Source organism: Cebus imitator, unplaced genomic scaffold (assembly GCF_001604975.1).
Source record: "Cebus imitator isolate Cc_AM_T3 unplaced genomic scaffold, Cebus_imitator-1.0 Scaffold434, whole genome shotgun sequence".
NCBI lineage: Eukaryota > Metazoa > Chordata > Mammalia > Primates > Cebidae > Cebus > Cebus imitator.
The window spans coordinates 284,004-307,488 of record NW_016107749.1 but is presented as its reverse complement, the minus strand read 5'-3'; the positions used below and the strand labels follow the sequence as shown (position 1 = coordinate 307,488).

Genomic DNA, 23,485 nt, shown 5'->3' with positions numbered 1-23,485 from the left:
TGAGAACTTTGTGAAGCATATACAAGTATCAATAGCTGAATTGATCAAGTGGAAGAAAGAATATCAGAGATTGAAGATCAATGTAATGAAATAAAGTGTGAAGACAAGATCAGAGAAAAACAAATGAAAAAGAATGAACAAAGCCTCCAAGAAATGTGGGACTATGTGAAAAGAGCAAACCTACATTTGATTGGTGTACCTGAAAGTGACAGGGAGAATGGAACCAAGTTGGAAAACATTCTTCAGGATATTATCCAGGAGAACTTCCCCAACCTAGCAAGACAGGCCAACATTCAAATTCAGGAAATACAGAGAACACCACAAATATACTCCTTGAGAAGAGCAACCTGAAGACACATAATCATCAGATTCACCAAGGTTGGAATGAAGGAAAAAATGTTAAGGGCAGCGAGAGGGAAAGGTCAGGTTACTCACAAAGGGAAGCCCATCAGACTAACAGCAGATCTCTCTGCAGAAACCCTACAAGCCAGAACAGAGTGGGGACAATATTCAACACTCTTAAAGAAAAGAATTTTCAACCCAGAATTTCATATCCAGCCAAACTAAGCTTCATAAACGAAGGAGAAATAAAATCCTTTACAGACAAGCAAATGCTGAGAGATTTTGTCACCACCAGGCCTGCGTTAGATGAGCTCCTGAAGGAAGCACTAAATATAGAAAGGAGAAACTGGTACCAGCCACTGCAAAAACATACCATATTATAAAGACCATTGACACTATGAAGAAACTGCATCAACTAATGGGCAAAATAACCAGCTAGCATCATAATGACAGGATCAAATTCACTCATAGCAATATTAACCTTAAATGTAAATGGGCTAAATGCCCCAATTAAAACACACAGACTGGCAAACTGGATCAAGAGTCAAGACCCATCTGTGTGCTGTATTCAGGAGGCCCATCTCACATGCAATGACACACATAGGCTCAAAATAAAGGGATGGAGGAATATTTACCATGCAAGTGGAATGCATAAAAAAAGAGCAGGAGTTGCAATCCTAGTCTCTGATAAAACAGACTTTAAACCAACAAGGATCAAAAAAGACAAAGAAGGGAATTACATGATGGCAAAGGGATTAATGCAACAAGAAGAGCTAACAGTCCTAAATATACATGCACCCAATACAGGAGCACCCAGATTCATAAAGCAAGTTCTTAGAGACCTACAAAGAGACTTAGACTCCCACACAATAGTAGTGGGAGACTTTAACACCCCACTGTCAATATTAGATCAATGAGACAGAAGATTAACAAGGATATTCGGGACTTGAACTAAGCTCTGGACTAAGTGGACCTAATAGACAGCTACGGAACTCACCAACCCAAATCAACAGAATATACATTCTTCTCAGCACCATATCACACTTATTCTAAAATTGACCACATAATCAAAAGTAAAACATGCATCAGCAAATGCAAAAGAATGGAAATCATAACAAACTATCTCTCAGACCACAGTGCAATCAAGTTGGAACTCAGGATTAAGAAACTCACTCAAAACTGCACAACTACATGGAAACTGAACAACCTGCTCCTGAATGACTACTGGATAAATAACGAAATTAAGGCAGAAATGAATAAGTTCTTTGAAATCAATGAGAACAAAAACACAATGTACCAGAATCTCTAGGACACAGCTAAAGCAGTGTTTAGAGGGAAGTTTATAGTGCTAAATGCCCACAGGAGAAATCGACACCCTAACATCTCAATTAAAAGAACTAGAGAAGAAAGAGCAAACAAATTAAAAAGCTAGCAGAAGACAAGAAATAACTAAGATGAGAGCAGAACTGAAGGAGATAGAGACATGAAAAACCCCTCAAGAAATCAATGAATCCAGGAGCTGGTTTTTTGAAAAGATTAACAAAATAGATAGACTGCTAGCCAGACTAATAAAGAAGAAAAGAGAGAGGAATCAAATAGACACAATAAAAAATGATAAAGGGATATCACCACTGATCCCACAGAAATACAAACTACCATTGGAGAATACTATAAATGCCTCTGTGCAAATAAACTAGAAAATCTAGAAGAAATGGATAAATTCCTGGACACATACACCCTCCCAAGAATAAACCAGGAAAAAGTCAAATCGCTGAATAGACTAATAACAAGTTCTGAAATTGAGGCAGTAATTAATATCCTACCAACCAAAAAATACCCAGGACCAGACGTATTCACAGCTGAATTCTACCAGCAGTACAAAGAGGAGCTGGTACCATTCCTTCTGAAACTATTTCAAAGAATAGAAGAAGACAAATTCCTCCCTCACTCATTTTATGAGACCAACATCATCCTGATACCAACACCTGGCAGACAGACAACAGCAACAGCAACAACCAGAAAAAAAAAATAAAAAGAATAAAAGGAAAAAGAAAAGAAAATTTCAGGCCAATATCCCTGATGAACATTGATGTGAAAATCTTCAATAAAATACTTGGAAATTGAATTCAGCAACACATCAAAAAGCTTATCCACCACGATCAAGCTGGCTTCATCCCTGGGAATGCAAGGCTGGTTCAACATAAACAAATCAATAAATGTAACCCATCACACAAACAGAACCAATGACAAAAACCACATGATTATCTCAATAGATGCAGAAAAGGCCTTTGATAAAATTCCACACCCCTTCATGCTAAAAACTCTCAATAAACTCAGTGTTGCTGGAACGTATCTCAAAATAATAAGAGCTATTTATGACAAACCCACAGGCAATATCAGACTGAATGGGCAAAAGCTGGAAGCATTCCCTTTGAAATCTGGCACTAGACAAGGATGCCCTCTCTCACCACTTCTATTCAATATAGTATTGGAAGTTCTGGCCAGGGGAATCAGGCAAGAGAAAGAAATAAAGGGTATTCAAATAGGAAGAGAGGAAGCCAAATTGTCTCTGTTTGCAGATGACATGATTATATATTTAGAAAACCCCATTATGTTAGCCCCAAATCTCCTTAAGCTGATAAGCAACTTCAGCAAAGTCTCAGGATACAAAATCAGTATGCAAAAATCACAAGCATTCCTATACACCAATAATAGACAAACAGAGAGCCAAATTATGAGCGAACTCCCATTCACAATTACTACAAAGAGAATTAAATACCTAGGAATACAACTTACAAGGGATGTGAAGGACCTTTTCAAGGAGAACTACAAATCATTGCTCAAGGAGATAAGAGAGGACACAAACAAATGGAAAAACATTCAATGCTCATGGATAGGAAGAAACAGTATTGTGAAAATGGCCATACTGCCCAAAGTAATTTATAGATTCAATACTATCCCCATTAAGATACTATTGACTTTATTCACAGAATTAGAAAAAACTACTTTAAATTTCATATGGAACCAAAAAAGAGCCCATATAGCCAAGGCAATCCTAAGCAAAAAGAAAAAAGCTAGAGGCATCATGCTACCTGAATTCAAACTATACTACAAAGCTACAGTAACCAAAACAGCATGGTACTTGTACCCAAACAGATATATAGACCAATGAAACAGAACAGAGGCCTCAGAAATAACTTCATACATACAAAACCATGTGATCTTTGACAAAGCTGACACAAACGAGCAATGGGGAAAAGATTCCCTATTTAATACATAGCATTGGGAAAACTGGCTAGCCATATGCAGAAAATTGAATCCCTTCATTACACCTTACACAAAAATTAACTCCAGATGGATTAAAGACTTAAATGTAAGACCTAAAACCATAAAAACCCTAGAAGAAAACCTAGGTGATACCATTCAGGACATAGGCATGGGCAAAGACTTCATGACTAAACACCAAAAGCAATGGCAGCAAAAGCCAAAATTGACAAATGAGGTCTAATTAAACTAAAGAGCTTCCACACAGCAAGAGAAACTACCATCAGAGTGAACAGGCAACCTATGGAATGGGAGAAAAAATTTGCAATCTATTCATCTGACAAAGGGCTTATATTCAGAATCTACAAGAAACTTAAACAAATTTACAAGACAAAAACAACCCCATCAAAAAGTGGGCAAAGGATATGAACAGACATTTATATGTCTGTTCTCAAAATAAGTCATTTATGTGGCCAAAACACATATGAAAAAAAAAGTTCATCATCACTGGTCATTAGAGAAATGCAAATCAAAACCACAATGAGATACCATCTCACACCAGTTAGAATGGCAATTATTAAAAAGTCAGGAAACAGATGCTGAAGAGGATGTGGAGAAATAGAAATGCTTTTACACTGTTGGTGGGAGTATAAATTAGTTCAACCATTGTGGAAGATAGTGTGGCAATTTCTCAAAGATCTAGAACCAGAAATGCCATTTGACCCAGCAATCCCATTACTGGGTATATACCCAAAGGATTAGAAATCATTCTACTATAAAGACACATGGACACTTATGTTTACTGTGACACTATTCACAATAGCAAAGACTTGGAACCAACCCAAATGCCCATCAATGATAGACTATATAAAGAAAACATGGCACATATACACCATGGAATACTATGCAACCATTAAAAAGGATGAGTTCATGTCCTTTGCAGGGACATGGATGACACTGGAAACCATAACTCTCAGCAAACTAGCACAGAAACAGAAAACCAAACACCTCATATTCTCACTCATAAGTGGGAGTTGAGCAATGAGAACACATGGACGAAGGGAGGGGAACATCATACACCAGGGCCTGTCAGGGGTGGGAGTCCGGGGGAGGGAAAGAATTAGGAGAAATGCCTAATGTAGATGATGGGTTGATGGGTGCAGCAAACCACCATGGCACATGTATACCTATGTAACAAACCTGTACATTTGTCACATAGGTACACATCATATATATATATATATGTGATGTTCTCACTGGGAGAAGAGCATGCTAAGTTTTATTAGCCAGGGCTGTGGACTCACCTCAAATAAAAGTGGAGCCCCTGGTACTCTTTTTACCCATGCAGGGACTACCTTTTCCAAGTCCTTCACAACTTCAGGTGGAGGTTGGACCCCATAGCCGGTAAGTAGGAGGTGGAAGTTGCCCTAGAGTTAGTTTTGGCCTAACCTGCTAGAGTCTTTCCTGAAGAAGCTTCATACTCCCCAGACTGGGGAGTGCAGTCTGGGCATTCGAATTTGTCTACAAGGTCATCCTCCTCCTTCCACTCTTAACCTTGCCCTCATTAACACATCCAGGTCATCCTGTGGAAAGGCCCACCTGGCATGAAAATGTCAAATGCTCCACAGCCTGTTCAAGGTCTGAGAATTGGACCTTTTGAATCACTTCTTTACCAGGAGGGAGGCATTGAAGGCCCTGTTAAAATGCACATAGGCCATCTGATAAAACTAAAGAAATGAATTCATTAGCCTCTGCTAACCCCTCACTGTGGAGTCCTTGTATCGCCGGTGCCTTTTGACAGAGCACCAGGAACTTCCTCTGGTGATGATGGTGACCAACTACTGAAAACTGTTTTGTGGCTCCTAAATTTTTGTATTGAACCTCAAAGGTCAGCATGGACTGACCTCTCCAATCCCCTGTGAACCAAGCACTCCTTGCCCACTTCCTTCCACACTCATTGACTGCCAGTGAGTTCTCCCAAGTCAGTCATGTGCTGCTTTGGGATTGTTGCACGTGCTGTCTTCTCTTCTCGATCTGCTCTTTCCCTTTCTCTTCATGGTGTCATCTTCTCACGGTTGAGGTCTCACCGTAAAAGTCACCTTCTCAGTTGCCTGAGTTAAGGTAGATTTCTTCTAACTTATACCCAGGGCTCCTCAAACTGTATGGTGCATACAAGACACATGGAATCCCATTAAAATTTAAACTTGGAGTTGGCAGATTGACTTGAAGCCTGTGATTCTGCATTTCTAACAAGCATCCAGGTGAGGTCCATGCTGCTGGAGTCCACGAACCACACTTTAAGTAGCAAGATAAAGGACTCCTTATTATAACTGCCCATTTTGTATGCCACTCCAAAGCCTCTGAGTTTCCAGGGAGTACCATTTACATAGAATATAATGTCCCTTGCAGTTGGAGTTAGGCAACCAGGTAATGGGACTATCCCTCTCCTATTAGAATATAAGCTCCATAAATGGAATGGCCTTTGTGTCCCCAGCACTTAAACAGTGCCTGAATGTTGAGAGGTGATAGAATGAGGACACCTGAAACACTGGGGGGAAAGGAGGTGGTGGTTACCTCAATAGCCACAGCAATGTCAGGGGAGCACAGTTCCCAAATCCTCAGATCCTGCAGCACCTTCAGGAGGACGTGGGGTCGAATCCGCAGGTCCAGGTTTTCCCCAAACTTCTGTAGTTTCACCAGGATCTTTTTGGCGGGCCGGAAGTTCTTTAGATCCTCTGGCAGTTTGGACAACAGATCAAAGTACCTTCAATTCCGAGAGGAGAGGGCAAGTTAGGAAGCTGCTGGAAGATCTGAGCACCTCTGGCCATCCATCTCCTTTCTCTTTCTGCTACTCTGTGATGTCTCCAGGGCAACAGGACTCTTTATCTGGGGGCCTTTCCTCTGTGGCCCACAGATCAGGCATGTCTTTACTTTTAGGGGTAGGAAAAGATGGAGAATGACTTGCATTTCATTAAAAAATAGAACAAGGGTGTGCTTTCAAGGGATGCATTTGTTATTTTTCTGTCAGACAATGTGAAATGTTAGGAGAAAGGGAGGGACTTTGGTATCTAAGCTTCTCTTAGGGTTAATCAAGTCAGAGTGGACATACACACATCTGTGGGATGTCTTCAAGAATGCAGAAGGCTGTCACACACAAGATGGTGTGTGTGTGTATGCGTTTGTGTGTGCATTTTCTATCTCTTTGACTAATGAGCAAGGTTGGGTTAAAGCTTTGTGTATTTCAGTGTTATGTGAATATGAGAGTAGTTTTGGAATCCGTCCTTGAAGAATGTACTTCATCTAACCTACTTTAGGTCTAACCTAAGGAGATGGTTCAGATGTGATCAGTTCTTAAGGCAGGTGGATCTCTTAAAAAAAAATACAACTCCCTCACCCCTTGCTATATATGTGCCCATTGTGGAAAATTTTGAAGATGAAATTGATCATCTATTATATATTTTGGGCTTCTCACACTTCTTTGTAATTTAGGATATATATTTATTATATTGATTCCTGTCTCCTTGTTTAGAATACAATTTCATTGAGGAGAAAAGGAACCTCATCTGAGTTACTCAGTATTCAAAGTGCTAGAATGCTGCCTTACTGATAGTAGGTGCTCAATAACTATCATTTGAAAGAATGAATGAGCAATTGGATGAATGAAGAACTACAAATTCAACATCACTCTTATTAGGCTGTGGTTTGTTTGACTTGATTTTTAATGTTACTATGGAGGGCAATTACTTCCCCCATAATAACACCGGAAATTCCACTATTAGAGATGTAGGCTGAATCCCACTGTGGGAGGACCAGCATCAGTTTCCTCCTATTTATGTGAGTTAGTTCATAACTCCCTTTCCTCCTCCCCCCACCCACTTCCATCCCACAGAGGGAAGAGGGTTTGCAGAAGACTCTTCCTCCCTTTCATAAGAGGGTCCCTCTTAAAAGCCTCATGTATCTTCAGGGCCAGACATTGCTTGTGAGAAAGTGATGTCCTTGGATGTGTGGTTGTGTAGAAGTTCCAACTCTGCAAAGACTCCAGGGACCTGCTTATAAGTTCCTGTTTCACATTATTAAACTCATGGAAGGGATTCTGGGTACATGTTTTACTTTCTCATCTTACTCTTAGATCTTAACGTATTCACCCTGCTAGGATGGGGTTTGGGACACCACAGTTCAGTAGATTCCAATTCTACATTGCAGGTGAACATACAGATGATGTTAGACAGGGGTTTGAATCCTAAATTCACCATTTACTGCTGGTGTGACCTTTGACAAGTGAATTTGCCCCTCTGCCTCTCTGCTTCCTTGTTTGTGAAATGGGGGTTACTATGTACCTTCCAAGATTATTTTGTTGGGGGAAATAAAATAGACAATTTATGTAAATTGCTTATGTAGTGACTGCCATCCAGTAATCACTCAATTCATGTTGCTTTTTTGTTGTCACTTATCATCACCCTTGTGCTGGGGCACAGTGTTTCTGGGATACGCCTGCCTAGTTTTGCATTTTTAAGGGTTTACATTACTTGGGTGGATGTAGTGATCACTACCCCATAGACCTCATAACCTGTAGAAAATTTTCAGGTTGATATGCCTCATCTGCCTGTTCCGCAGGGCCTGGCAAGGCTGTCCTTATTTGCAAGTCTGAATCAAACAGCAGGTAAGTATGGAGAACACAATGGGTTGGGTTATGTGTGATTTCAGAGTTCTGGGCCTGATCGTGCTCTGGATTTAGTGTGTCTGTGGCAGGGGGGATCCTACTGGCCAGTGAGAGTTTTGGAGTAATGCCTCTCTATGCCTTGAAGGGCAGTGGAATCAATTGTGATCTTGTAATACCAACACCCTATCCTCTTCCAGGGACCATCTTATCTGGTTCTTAGGATATTTACCAGTGGTCTGCAATTTCTTCTGCATCTCCTTTTACTACAGATACTTGATGTCTCATTTTTGCTATGTCCTTTTGAAAATTTGAGACAAGGACGAAAGCACGGAACTTCTGGACACCTCTCTCTTCTTGGCGCCTACAAGGTTGTATGAGAAAGAGAGAGAAGAATAAGATATCCTCCTCCTACAACCATCCTAGCTGCCCTTTGATATCTGACTTAAATACCTTTTCATTCATGAGGCTTTTCTTTTTCATATATATAAAAGATATATATACATATATATATTTATTTATTGCACTTTAGGTTTTGGGGTATATGTGCAGAACATGCAGGATTGTTGCATAGGTACATACATGGCAATGTGGCTTGCTGCCCATGAGGCTTTTCTTAACCCTCTCAACTAGTCTTTAACTTAGGATCTGGCTTTTGCCACAAGAGGATACAGCTCTCTCCAAGGTCCTGAAGCACTATTTCCCAGTTAAATCTAGTCACTTTTCATTAGCTTTCATTCTCTTCCTACTTCTGATTGTATTTACACAGCTTTTCCATCTGTAAGTTGGGGAACAATAATGATTCCTATTTGTCAGAGGTGAGGATTAAATGATACAATGTGTATAAATTGTTGAGCTTCATGCCAGACACACAGTAGAGGAGCTCATGCTGGTTCCTCTCTTCCCCACTCTCCTCATCATTTTGTGCCTATGTTCTGTCTCTCCAATGACACTTTATATTATAAATATCACCATTTCACTCCACTGTATACAGCTTTCAATGGCTTTTCAATTTACTCAGAATAAATTCTTCTCCAAGACTCTAAATTATTCAGCCCCCACATTTTCTGGCTTTATCTCCATCCTTTCCATTTCTTCTCTTCCAGAATTGTATCCTTTGGCTCATGATCAAAGTCTCTGTGATAAAACTCAACCACGACAGCTAGACTACCAAGTCCTTTTGTAAACTGGCTTATCTAGCTCTCTGATCGCCTTGCAACTACCCTATGCCCCAGCCACACCTGACTACTGGCAGTTCCCTGGCTCTCTGTGTCCCTCTGACTTCTGGGACCTATCTGTTGCTTTTCCTTGAAACCCTCTGCTACCCTACTTTTCCAGCATGACTTTAAAAAGTTGTTTTAGGTTTGGGGCTACATGTGAAGGTTTGTTACATACATAAACATGTGTCATGGGGATTTGCTGTACATATTACTACATCACCCAGGTATTACACTCTGTACCTGAGTTATTTTTTCTGCTTCTCCCCCTCCTCCCATTATCCACCTAGTGTCTGTTGTTTCCTTCTTTGCGTTCATAAATTCTTATCATTTAGCTCCCACTTATAAGTGAGAACGTGTGGTATTTGGTTTTCTGTTCCTGTGTTAGTTTGCTAAGGATCATAGCTTCCAGCTCCATCTGTGTTTCCACAAAATACATGATCTTACTCTTTTTTATGGCTGCATAATATTCCGTGGTGTATATGTACCACATTTTTCTTTATCCAGTCTGTCATTGATGGGCATTTAAGTTGATTCTGTGTCTTTGCTATTGTGAAGGGTGCAATGAACAATTACAGGCGTGTGTCTTTATGGTAGGATGATTTATATTCCTCTGGGTATATACCCAGTAATGGGATCATTGGGTTAAATGTTAGTTCTACTTTTAGCTGTTTGAGGAATATCCATACTGCTTTCCACAATGGTAGAACTAATTTATACTCCCATCAACAGTGTATAAGGGTTCCTTTTTCTCTGCAACCTCACCAGCATCTATTATTTTTTGACTTTTTAATAATAGTCATTCTCTAGCTGGGTGTGGTGGTACATGCCTGTAGTCTCGGCTACTCTGGGGGCTGAGGCAGAAGAATCTCTTGAACCCAGGAGGCAGAAGTTGCAGTGAGCCAAAATCAGGCTACTGCATTCCAGCTTGAGCAACAGAGTGAGACTCTGTCTCAAATAATAATAATAATAATGCGTCATTTGGGTATCTCATTGTGGTTTTGAGTTGCATTTCTCTAATGATCAGTGATGTTGAGCTTTAAAATATGCTTCTTGGCCACATGTATGTCTTCTTTTGACAAAGTGTCTGTTCATGTCCTTTGCCCACTTTCCGATGGGCTTTCTCTTGTAAATTTTTTTAAGTTTCTTATAGATGCTGGATATTGGACCTTTGTCAGATGCATAGTTCTCAAATATTTTCTCCCATTCTGCGGGTTGTCAATTTACTCTGTTGATAGCTTCTTTTGCTGTGTGAAAGCTCTTAAGCTCAATTAGATCCCATTTGTCAATTTTTGCTTTTGTTGCAATTGCTTTTGGTGTCTTTGTCATAAAATCTTTGCCTCTTCCTAGGTATGGGATGGTATTGCCTAGGTTGTCTTCCAAGGGTTTTATAGTTTTGGGTTTTACACTTAAGTCTTTAATCCATCTTAAGTTGATTTTTATATATGGTGTAATGGAGGGGTCTAGCTTCAATCTCTGCATATGACTAACCACTTATTACAGCAGCATTTATTGAATAGGGCATCTTTTTCCCACTGCTTGTTTTTGTCAGCTTGGTCAAAGTTCAGATGGCCATAGATTTGCAGCCTTATTTTTGGGCTCTCTGTTCTGTTCCATCAGTCTATGTGCCTGTTTTTAGTACCATGCTGTTTTGGTCACTGTAGCCTTGTAGTATAGTTTGAGGTCATGTAATGTGATTCCTCTAGTTTTTTTTTTTTTTTTTTTGTTATAGGTTGCCTTAGTTATTCAGGCTATTTTTTTTGTTCCATATATCTTTAAAGTAATTCTTTCTAGTTCTGTGAAGACAATTTGATAGGAATAGAATTGGATTTATAAATTACTTTGGGCAATATTGCCATTTTAGTGATATTGATTCTTCCTATCCATGAGCAAGGGATGTTTTCCATATTTTTGGGTGTCTTCTCTGATTTATTTGAGCAGTATTTGTAATTATCATTGTAAAGATCTTTCACTTCCCTGATTAGCTGTATTCCTAGGTATTTTTTGTGGCAGTTATGAATGGAATTGCTTTTCTGATTTGGCTCTCAATCTGGTTGATGTTGGTGTATAGGAATGCTAGTGATTTTTGTACATTGATTTTGTATCCTGCAACTTAGCTGAAGTTACCACCAAAGGAGCTTTTGGGCTGAGACTATGAATATTTTATATATAGAATCATGTTGCCTACAAACAGATAGTTTGACTCCCTCTCTTCCTATTTGGATGCACTTTCTTTCTGTCTCTTCCCTGATTGCTCTGGCTTGGACTTTCAATACTACAACTAATGGAAGTGGTGAGAGAGGACATCCTTGTCTTGTGCTGGTTTTCAAGAGGAATGCTTCCAGCTTTTACCCCTTCATTATGATATCGGCTGTGGGTATGTCATAGATGGCTCTTATTATTTTTAGGTATTTTCCCTCAATGCCTAGTTTATGGGGAGTTTTTTGTAACATGAAGGGATGTTGAATTTTATCAAAAGCTTTTTCTGCTTCTGTTGAGATAATCATATGGTTTTTGTCTTTAGTTCCGTTCATGTGATAAATCACATTTATTAATTTTTGTATGTTGAACCAACCTCATATCCCAGGGACGAAGCCTACCTGATCATGGTGGATTAGCTTTTTGATATGCTTCTGGATTTGGTTTGCAAGTGTTTTGTTGAGGGTTTTTGCATTGATGTTTATCAAGAATGTTGGCTTGAGGTTTTCTTTCTTTGTTGTGTCTCTACCAGGTTTTAGTATCAAGATGATGTAGCCTCATAGAATGAGCTGGGAAGAAGTCCCTTCTCCTCAATTTTTTGGAATAGTTTCTGTAGAAATAGTACCAGCTCTTGTTTGTTCATCTGGTAGAACTTGGTTGTGAATCCATCAGGTCCTGTTCAATAAATGGTGCTGGGATAACTGGCTAGTCATATGTGAATCCATCAGGGCTTTTGTTTGGTTGATAGACTATCACTGATTCAATTGCAGAGCTTGTTATTAATTTGTTCAGGGAATCAGTCTCTTCCTGGCTCCATCTTGGGAAGGTGTATGTGTCCAGGAATTTATCTGTCTCTTCTAGGATTTCTAGTTTGTGTGCACAGAGGTATTTGTAGTAGTTACTGATGGGATGATTTTATTTCTGTGGGGTCAGTAGCAACATTCCCTTCATTGTTTCTAAGCTGTGCTTTTTGAATCTTCTCTATTTTATTTTATTTTATTTTTTGAGGGGGGTCTTGCTCTGTCACCAGGCGTGTGTACAGTGGCATGATCTCGGCTCACTGCAACCTCCACCTCCCAGGTTCAAGTGATTCTCCTGCCTCAGCCTCCGAAGTAGCTGAGACTACAGGCATGCACCACCACGCCCAGCTAATTTTTGTATTTTTAGTAGAGACAGGGTGTCACCATGTTGGCTGGGATGGTCTTGATCTCTTGACCTTGTGATCCACCTGCCTCAGCCTCCCAAAGTGCTGGGATTACAGGTGTGAGCCATCATGCCCAGCCTCTCTCTTTTATTTTTAATTAGTCTAGCTAGTGACCTATTTATTTTATTAATTTTTTCAAAAGACCAACTCCTGGATTTGTTTATCTTTTGAATGGCTTTTCATGTCTTGATTTCCTTCAGTTCAGCTCTAATTTTTGTTATTTCTCATCTTCTGCTAGCTTTGGGGTTGATTTGTTCTTGCTTCTCTAATTCTTTCAGTTGTGAAGTTACGTTGTTAATTTGTGATCTTTCTAACTATTTGACGTGGGTATTTAGTGCTATGAATTGCCCTCTTAATATTGCCTTAGCTGTGTCCCAGAGATTCTGATATATTGTATCTTTGTTCTCATTACTTTTAAAGAACTTTTTGATCTGTCTAATTTCATTATTTACCCAGAAGTCATTCAGGAGCATGTTGTTTAATTTCCATGTAATTGTATAGTTTTGAGTGATTTTCATTGTGTTGATTTCTATTTTTATTGTGCCATATCTGAGGGTGTGTTTGATATGATTTCAGTTCTTTTACATTTATTGAGGGTTGTTTTATGTCCAATTATGTGGTCAATTTTAAAGTATGTGCTATGTGGTGATAAGAAGAATGTATATTCTATTGGTTTTGGGTGGAGACTTCTGCAAAGGTCTATGAGATCCATTGGGTCCAATGCTGAATTTAGGTCCTGAATATCTTTGTTAATTTTCTGCCTCAATTATCTGTTTATTACTGTCAGTGTAATGTTGAAGACTCCCACTATTATTGTGTGGGAGTCTATGTCTCTTTGTAGGTCTCTAAGAACTTGCTTTATGAATCTGGGTGCTCCTATGTTGGGTGCATATATATTTAGGATAGTCAGGTCTTCTTGTTAAATTTGAACCCATTACCATTATGTAATGCCCTTCCTTATCTTTTCTGATCTTTGTTGGTTTGAAATCTGTTTTGCCTGAAATTAGGATGGCAATCCCTGCTTTTTTCTGTTTTCCATTTGCTTGGTAGATTTTCCTCCATTCCTTTATTTTGAGCCTTTAAGTGTCATTATGCATGAGATGAGTCTCTTAAAGACAGCATACCATTGGGTCTTGCTTTTTTATCCACCTTACCCGTGCACTTTAAGCAGGGCACTTAGCCCATTTACGTTCAAAGTTAGTATTGTTATGTGTGGATTTGATCCTGTTACTGTGTTGTTAACTGATTACTCTGTTGGCTTGTTTGTGTGGTTGCTTTACAGTGATACTGTACTCCTCATCCTTCAGGACTTATTTGCTTATCTGAAAAGGATCTCTTTCATGTAGGAAGCTTAGTTTGTCTGGATATGAAATTCTTGGTTGAAGATTTTTTTCTTTAAGAATGTTGCATATAGGCCCCCAATCTCTTCTGGCTTACAGGGTTTCAGCTGAGAGGTCTGCTGTTAGCCTGATGGGGATCCCTTTGTTGGTGACCTGCCCCTTCTCTCTAGCTCCCTTTAACATTCTTCATTTTGACCTTGGAAAATCTGATGATTATGTATCTTGGGGATGATCTTCTTGTGTAGAATCTATCAAGAGTTCTCTGTATTTCCTGAATTTGACTATTGGCTTCTCTAGCAAGGTTGGGGGAGTTTTCATGGATGATATCCTGAAATATATTTTCCAAGTTGTTCAGCATGTCTCTTGGGTTTGAATTCTAGCTTTACTACTTAGCCACTGGAGAACCTTTGACAAGAGGCATCTCTGAGCTCACTTTTATCATCTACAAAATAAGTCTAATAATAGCACCTATCTCATAGGATTGTTGTAGCATTAAATGATACATAAATCCAAAGCTCTTACATCCATGAATGGTTCATAGTAAGTGCTCTGGAACTATCACCTATGTTTATTAAACTGAAAATACTATTTCCAGCTGGGTGTGGTGGCTCATGTCTGCAAACCCAGTACTTTGGGAGGTCAAGGTGGGAGGACTGCTTGAGGCCAGGAGTTTGACACCAGCCTGGACAATATAATGACACTCTATCTGTACAAAACAAAACAAAAAACTTAGTGCTTAAGGCTGCAGTAAGTATGATTGTGCCACTGAACTCCAGCCTGGGTAACAGAGCAACACCCTATCTCTTAAAAAAGAAAAGCAAAGAAAATGCTGTTTCCTCCAAGGAGACCTTCCTGAGGGCTGTCTGGGGTCAAGTGGGGCATCCCTTTTTTCTTCCCTTAGCATGCTGCTTCCTCCCACAACCTCTAGACCTCTGTGTGCTAATTCCCTGTTTAATTTTCCACTTTTCCCTACTGGACTGGCAGTTTCCAGAAGGAAAGGGCAAGGATTAGTGTTCTCCAAACCCTGGTCCCAGAGCATTCAATCCATCAGTGCTATGAGAATGAGAGTGTAACTGGCCATCATGCAAACTTTGTTGCATGGATGCATTCATTGGAGTGGATGGCCTCTGGAGTCAAGAAGTAGGCTAGAAAGGGAGGAAGTTATTGGGTTGTCAGAAGAGAGAAGAAAAGCTTTCAATGGCTTTCTGGTGCTCTTAAAATCAAATCCCATGTCTTAACTGTGGCATTTGTGGCTTGCATGATGCAGCCCTCATCAAATTCTCCATGTCCCTTCTGGACTTGGGAATTTGCACACACTTTTCCTTCTGTCTGGAATGTCATTCCACCTTCTCATCACACTGCTGGCTCTTCCTCATCCTTCAGGACTCATCTAAAAGTCACCTCGTCAGAGGGGTCTTCCCAGATTTCCCAATCTAGATTAGGTACCTATGCTCTCTCTCTTTCTCATAGCACCCTGTTCTCTTCCTGTAGGACAATGATTATAATTTTTACCTATACACTGATGGATGCAGTTACTTCATTTCTGCCCATATTTTCCAGAAGACTGTGAGCTCCTTGAGGATCGATAACAAGCTCTTCTTGTCTATGATATAGCCCCAGCACCTGGCATCTAGCATGCATATAGTAGGTACCCAGTGAATGCCCTTTGAATGAATGGATATATGTGTGCCCTTACTTCATGAGGATTTCCATCTTGTCCTGCAGGCAGAAGCCAGCCTCCTGGGCTACGCTGTAAAACTTGGCCCTCATGGTGTTACACACCCCACTCTTGTATTGGATGTTGATGTCATAATTAGTGCGGCTGTGGACACAGATAAGAAAAGCTTGGGGGATGGAGCCCAGGGATGTCCCCTAGTAACCTCCCTAGTAAACACTCTGGCCTCCCTGGGCCCCAACGTGCTCTGCATCAGGGACTCCCTGTAGCCACCTGGGTTCTCTGCCCTCACCTTGAGCCTCCCTAAGCATCCTCCTGGACGTAGGAAGGACAGATCTTCCCAATAGCATCAGGATGGTGGTTCAGACCCTATTAAATGAGCCCACAGTGAAATAGATGGTTACTGGAGCCCAGCAAATGTTAAGGATGGTGAGATGGAATTTGTAGCTGGGAAATTCAGGCTTAAAGTCCAGCTCCACCACTTCCGCAGCTGTGGCCTCAGGCAAGACATTTTATGTGGCCAGGTTTCAGCCTGTTCCTTTGTAAGATGGGCTAATGCCCCTGCCTCATAGGATTGGTTTTGAGGAGCAAGCAAGGTAATGCAGATAGAATGCTTTTCATGGTGCCTGGCACAGCAGAGGGATTTCTTGCCCTTGTTTGCATTGCTGCTCGGCTTCTTGGCTATAAGTGCCTTGTCCTTCAGCATTTTCTATGGCTTTAGGGAGTCTGGTCTGCATTCGGTCATTTCCATACCCCTGGGAAGATAGAGGGTGTGGTCACCATATTCCCTCTTGCCTGGGTCCTTCCATTGCCCTCCTGGCTTACTTTTTAGACTTCTTCTGGACTGGCTGGGTGTGGCTTTCTGCACTTGTACTGCTGGATCTCTCACTGAAACACAAAGGGATGGTTTCAAGTTGCTCAGAGTCTGCTTTTCAAGAAAAGGGTGCCTTAAGGGCCCCATGGCACCTACTAACTTCCAGGATTCAGACAAGGGAGGTGGTTCTAATCAAGGCATCAGTCACAGAACTCTATGAATTTCTCCCCACCTCTTGGGCTTTCCTCCTGCTGTATCCCTGCTGAGACAGTACTCTTTGTTTCTTTTCTACCAATTTGTATCCTACCCTGCTTTATGGTCCACAGCAAGTCCTGTATATCTGGACTCTCCAGCCCAACTTTGCTTTGACCTTCTGCCTCTGCATATTGTCAGGATTATGTCTTTTCTGGATCTCTGTTTCATTTGTATAGAATTGTTTTCTTTGGAGGGTGAATTGGTTTAGAACCTTTCCACCCTCGTCTCCATACCCAACACTTAACACTGGGTCAAGAGCAGAGTTAGTGAAGCTCAACACCTGTTTTACCCCTTGTCTGTCTGTGAGCAAGAAGCTCCCTTCTGGATGGTCGGTTTCCTCATCTGTGACCCATCAACTCATCATGCCATCCAACCCTTTCTAGGTGTGGATGATTGAATCCTTGTATGGATACCCCCTCCTGTGACTCTGCCTCGGCAAGCTTCCTAGAAGGGGATGAAGGGCCCCTACCCGTGCCCACCCTGCCCCCCAAGCCTTTCTCCAGGATCCTTGCTTAGGGACTGGGGCTTTCAGCATCATTGTCTAGCACCTTCTCTCTGAACCTGTTTCCCCTTCTTTCTTCCAAATGCTTGGGAAACTGATCTGACCACTTTATCTGTGTGGCTCTGGGGGAGGGGATGGTAAAACTGGTTTCCTTCTTCCTGTGATGTGTGGGTAACCCTTTGCTTCTACCCCTGTGGCATTTGGGACTTTTTTAGGCAGGCAGTCCTGGCCATTTTCCAGACTGCTCCCCATAGAAAGGTCCTGGGCTTTCCTGGTTTCCCCAGAAGCTCACAGGACTAGACGTGGAGGTCTCAGGCCCAGTAGGTAATGGAGCAATTTTTCATCCTACTTAGGGAAAGTGCAGACCCCCCATTAACAATATCCAGAAAGCCTTGATTTTGGATTCCAACCAGCTGCCCTAATTCCTGCAGATGAATCCTTTAGGGGAGCATGGTGGCCCTGACCTTCCTCCTGTAGATGGCTCTCTTCTTTTCAAGAGCTTTGACAGTGATTCAGGGAGGAGGTGGGAGGTAAGGAAAGTGGTGTTATTAGCTGGTGATAAGAAAGAGGCAGAAATAAGCAATAAAAGACCCTTCCACCTGTCTCACACTGTGCCCCCTGCTTGGCCCTCTTCGAGTTTCAGCTGCATTGGTCTTTGCTTGGTGCCCCTGAGATTCCTCCTGCCTCAGGACCTTAGCATATGCTATTGACCCTGCTCAGAACAGCATTTCCACCTTTCCTCCTCATGGCCTAGTCAATTCTCCTTTGTCCTTAAGTTCTCAGCATAAATATCAGACTCAGACTTAGTCTTGGTTTGCACTCAACCCCTCTACTTTTTCAGAGCACTTCACAGTCATGATGTTATGGCCAGCTGTAGGATTATCTGAGAAATGCTTGACTCTCCCATTAGACCAGCAATTCTTAAGCATGGGTAGAATCCAAGGGGTCCATAAATGCAGATGGGAAAAAAGTTGCCCCTTTACTTGAACTAACCTTTAACCAAAATGGAAATTGTAGGTATTTGCCTATCATGTTACATTTGTGGGAGATATTTTAAAAAATCATTTATACTCAACATTAATTCAACATTACAGGAGTTGTTAGACCTGTTGGTAAGTCTTGTTATGTAATGCATCGTGAAAGACATGCATAGATGACCATATCCCAAATTTGATTGTAATATAGCAATCTATATTACTAAGCATTTCTTAGTAATCTTTTGCAATGTGTAGTATGTATTTAAAAACATTTTTCTTAAAGGAGTCCATAGATTTTCTCAGACTTCCAAGGAGTCTATGGTACATAAAACGTTATAACCCCAGCCCAGATACAGAGATCCAAGAGGGCAGGCTGTGTTTGTTTCATCTGCTGCTGAATCCCCCAAACCTAGCACAATTACTGGCACAGATGAGGAATCTAAGTATATTCTCTAAATTGGCCAGGCATGGTGGCTCATACCTGTAATTCCAGCACTTTGGAAGCCTGAGGCGGGCAGATCACTTGAGGTCAGGAGTTCAGGACCAGCCTGGCCAACATGGTGAAACCTTGTCTCTACTAAAAATACAAAAATTAGCTAGGCATGGTGGTGCATGGCTGTAGTCCCAGTTTCTTGGGATGCTGAGGCAGGAGAATCACTTTAACCTGGGAAGGTGGAGGTTTGGAGGTTGCAGTGAGCCGAGATTGTGCCACTGTAGTCCAGCCTGAGTGACAGAGCAAGACTCCATCTCAAAAAAAAATTCTCTAAAATAAATTGGGGGAAGATCTCCACCTCCCCCATTATAACTTAGCCAAGTAGAGAGAGAGAGATAGTCTTGTACCATATCCTCCCTACCTCACTTCTCCATGATTAGAACATTTTAACTTGATGATGTATAATTGTTGGGGAGAAATGCCTGGATTCTCACTCCTGGCCCTGCAATAAAAGGGCTTGTTTCTTGTGAGGTCATAAGAAGGATAAAGTCCTCCCTTTCCTGTCCCAGTTTCCATGGTTTAGGGAGGATCTTCCCTACAGTGGTCCCTGTAACAGTGGGCTGCCTTCCGCGGCACCTGCTGCAGGCTCCAGGCTTTCCTACCTTGACTTGTGGGTGGTCTGCATTTCCTTATAGGCAGAATTGCTCTTGTTTTGTTTCAGCACTGACAAGATGCTGCAAAGCAAAGTGAGTCCTTTAACAAAGCACTGAATACATGAAGATTTTGTGGAGCAACTACATGTGGGAGGAGGGGGAATTCTCTTTCTAGAGCAGGAATCTTCAGACTCTACTGGGCACAGCACTCACCTGGAGAGTTTGCTAAGAATACAGATTTCTTGGCTACATTTCTAGGGACTTGAATACATTGGGTCTGGAGGTGGGCCCCAAAAGCTGCATTTAGATCACACAAATAGGTACGCGCACGCGCGCGCACACACACACACACACACAAACACACACACACACACACACACTCTCTCTCTCTCTCTCTCTCTCTTTCTTAAAATTCCACACCATAAGGTAAAATACCGTGAAATAATTCCCACCTGAAGTGCTTCTTAAAAAAATATAGCTATTGGCTGGGTGTGGTGGTTCATGCCTGTAATCCCAGCACTTTGGGAGGCCGAGGTAAGTGGATCACTTGAGGTCAGGAGTTCCAGACTAGCCTGGACAACACTGTGAAACCCTGTCTCTACTAAAAATGCAAAAATTAGCTGGATATGATGGCTCACAGTTGTAGTCCCAGCTACTCAGGCATGAGAATCACTTGAACTGAGGCATGAGAATGAGGATGAGAATCGCTTGAACCCAGGAGGTGAAGGTTGCAGTAAGCTGAGATGGCACCATTGTACTCCAGCCTGGGTGACAGAGTGAGACTCTGTCTCAAATGTATATATATCTTGCTACCTCTGGAGATTATGATTCAGTGGGTTCTGGGATGAGGAGGTGTAGAAATTTGTATTTATCGTAAGTATCCCAAGCTGCTTCTAATCTTCAGGGACACTGCTGCAGGATTTTAAGAAAAGGCTGTGTTTTTAGATGACTGGGGGCAGCCTGGTCTTGAGGCTGGGGGCTGGATGCACTGGCTTATAGGGATTTCTGAGAGCCCCACAGTTCAGTGTTAGCCTTGATGAGAGCAGATTTGGGATCTAAAGTGAGAAAGAAATCCAGCTTCCAAAGTGAGGGGGCAAAAAGAGAATGTGCAGCTTTTTCTAACCGTCTCTCTGTAGCTTTGCATTGAAGCTTCACTATCTGCTGCCTTAGCAAAAGATTTGGGAGATTTTTTTCCCAGAGGAATTAATGAGGAAGGGATACTTCAACACATTCTTCCTCTGTAACCATGGTTATTTTATCATTAAATTGAATGCAGAGGCCATGTGATGGGTCTTGTGAGAACCAGGTTCTAGTGTGGTTTTGTCTTTGAAGACCTTATGGAAGCCACTGCTTGTTGCTCTTTGACATCTGTGAGATGGGATGATGGTAATGATGAATGTACCTGTCTCAGCAGGAGAAGATTCTGTGGGGCAACATGTGTGAGATAATAAAAGTGACAACTATCCTCACCACCATCCCCACCACCAACCTCACTGCCATTTATTGAATACTTACTGTATGCCAGGCACATGCTAATATGTTAAATAAATGCATTATCTGACTAAATGCTTAAAATGGTTCATTGAAGTAGATGTTATTTCCATAACATTAGTAATATTTTACAGGGATAATATCATCTAATTCTCACTAAAACCCTTTGGGATAGACTGCTAATGAGCCTCATTTTACAGAAATAGAATCAGACTCAGAGAGGTGAAGAAACTTACCCAACATCACCCAGCAATTAGTCATGGGCATGGAGACTGACCTTAGTTTGTTGGGTTCCAAAGTCAGTGCTTTGATGCTACACAATCTTATTTTATAGATGAAAAAACTGAGGTTTAGAGAAAGCCTAGATGACATGCCCAAGGGCAACAGGTTTTAGATCCACGTCGGTCTGACTTCAAAGCCAGTGCTTGTGCTGTGAGTTCTTACAAAGGAAGGAGCCTCGCTGAGCTGATGTGTCATTATTATTGTCTGTCTCTAATGCTAAATCAGGCACAGCAGTGGGGGCCTCATGGGTCAACATTGTCTCTGAGTGCCTCCAAGTGCCACCTTTCAGAGCAGCCCCAATGAGAATCGAGGCAACAGCAGGCAAATGCATCATTTTTCCCAAGCAGAGGCGAGGTGTGATGCATGTGAAAGTGCACAGTAAATTGTAATTACGGTAATAACAATAACCAATAAGTCATAGTTGGCATCCCAGTGGGCTGAAGGCGATGATGAACCTCTTCTAGTGCCTCATTTATTTTCAGGAAGTAATTTGCTTACCCCCAAAAAATCTGCACTTGGGAAGGGAACTCCAGCTCTAGGCTGTGTGGTCTCTGGGGCTTTCAGAGGTCAGAAGCCTGGTGGACAAAGCTTCCCACCAGAAAGGGGATGTCTTAGGTTCAAGTCTGATAGTGCCTCCTTATGAGCCAATCGTACCAGTTGCTGGCTTGAAACTTCAAAGGATTCCTGCTGTTCTTTGAATAAAAACCAGAATCCTTGAGTTTCATCCCATTTTGGCTGTGTTTCAGTTTCCTGAAGGTGTTATGGTCCCTTTCGACCACGTTTGCACATGTGCTGCCTGTAATACTCTCTTCCCCGCCTCCCTGCTAGCTAATTTACATGCTTTATCTAAATCTCGGCTTAAAGCTTCTTCCTTGGAGGAAACTTCTCTGATCCCCATCCCCAGCCCAGACTAGGTCAAATGCCCTGATTATTTATTTTCACACTTTCAAGCTTTCCTTTCATGGACACTTCTCACAATAATAATGAGTACACAGCCCATACATGTTCATAAGTATTCACTCAAAGGATGAATGAATAACCAGAGAATTCCTGAGAGGCAGCACAGCAGTGGCAAGGAGAATGGTTTTTGGAGTTAGAGATGTCTGCATTTGCCAAATATGGTGATTCACACCTGTAACTCCAGCATTTTGGGAGGCCAAGGTGGGGGGGATCGCTTAAGCCAGGAGTTCAAGACCAGCCCGGGCAGTATAGTGCGATCCTGTCTCTACAAAATTAAAAAAATTAGCCAGGTGTGGTGGTGTGTGGCTGTAGTCCCAGCTATTTAGGAGGCTGAGGTGGGAGGATCACTTGAGCCCAGGAGTTGGAGGCTGCAGTGAACTATGATTGTGCCACTGTACATCAGCCTGGTTAACAGAGCAACCCTGTCTCAAAAACAAAAATAAACCAAAAAGAAAGGTCTAGATTAGAGTCATGGCCTTATCATTCACTGGCTGAGTGACCTTGAACTAGTCACATAGCCTCTCTGAGCCTCATTTCCTTACTTGTAAAATGAAGATAATAGTATCTACTTTGTAGGATTATTGTAAGAACTCAGAGAAGTGATACAAATAAACGACACAGCTCAGTGCCTGTCACAGAGAAAATGCTCATCTACTACAGTTAGCGTGATTGCTATTATTCTAAGCTTTATTTGCCCCAGGAGTCAAGAGAACATACCTGGGTGCTTTTCTTTGCATCTCATTTTCTATCGTGATTGACCTTCGGGCATCCTCCCGAACCATCTCTAGGAGCTTCTGTAGATCTGATGAGAATATGAGAGGTCACTCTTGACCAGAAGTCACCCCTGAGACAGGATTGTGCAGGGCAGGGTGTGGGCCTCAAGCTGGGGTCACCTCTGCTCCTGAGGGTTGGGATCTGGAGAGGGATTCCATCAGGGTCCAGAAGAGGTGGCTCATAGTGTTAAGTAGGTTGTGAATCTGATCATGCCACGCCTCTGCTTAAAACCCATCAGTGGCTCTGTGTTTCTTTTGGCTAATGCCTGTAATGCCAGCCGTTTGCATGGTCAAGGTGGGCAGATGACTTGAGGCCAGGAGTTTGAGATCAGCCTGGCCAACATGGTGAAACCCTACCTCTACAAAATGTACAAAAATTAGCTGGGCATGGTGGTGGGTGCCTGTAATTCCAGCTTCTTGGAATGCTGAGGCCCGAAAATCACTTGA

At 41.7% G+C, this 23,485-nt stretch overlaps 1 protein-coding gene and 1 long non-coding RNA gene across 7 annotated transcripts in view; one reads left to right on the top strand and one right to left on the bottom strand.

Annotated features, from left to right (window-relative positions):
* Positions 1–23,485, bottom strand: part of CCDC60 (coiled-coil domain containing 60) — a 212,709-nt gene that overhangs the window by 2,525 nt on the left and 186,699 nt on the right. For 3 of the 6 annotated variants that reach the window (XM_017510202.2, XM_037731956.1, XM_017510203.2), the window contains 6 exons: positions 22,983–23,067; positions 19,542–19,613; positions 16,724–16,786; positions 15,920–16,045; positions 8,496–8,627; positions 6,181–6,370 (listed from right to left, as the gene is read on the bottom strand). In XM_017510202.2, coding sequence (XP_017365691.1) covers positions 6,181–6,370; positions 8,496–8,627; positions 15,920–16,045; positions 16,724–16,786; positions 19,542–19,613; positions 22,983–23,067 — 668 coding nt within the window. The remainder of the gene's footprint in view (positions 1–6,180; positions 6,371–8,495; positions 8,628–15,919; positions 16,046–16,723; positions 16,787–19,541; positions 19,614–22,982; positions 23,068–23,485) is intronic. The other 3 variants (XM_017510204.2, XM_017510205.2, XM_017510206.2) reach the window with 3 other exon arrangements.
* LOC119468452 overlaps positions 1–23,485 on the top strand; it is a 219,333-nt gene that overhangs the window by 59,865 nt on the left and 135,983 nt on the right. The window lies entirely within an intron of this gene.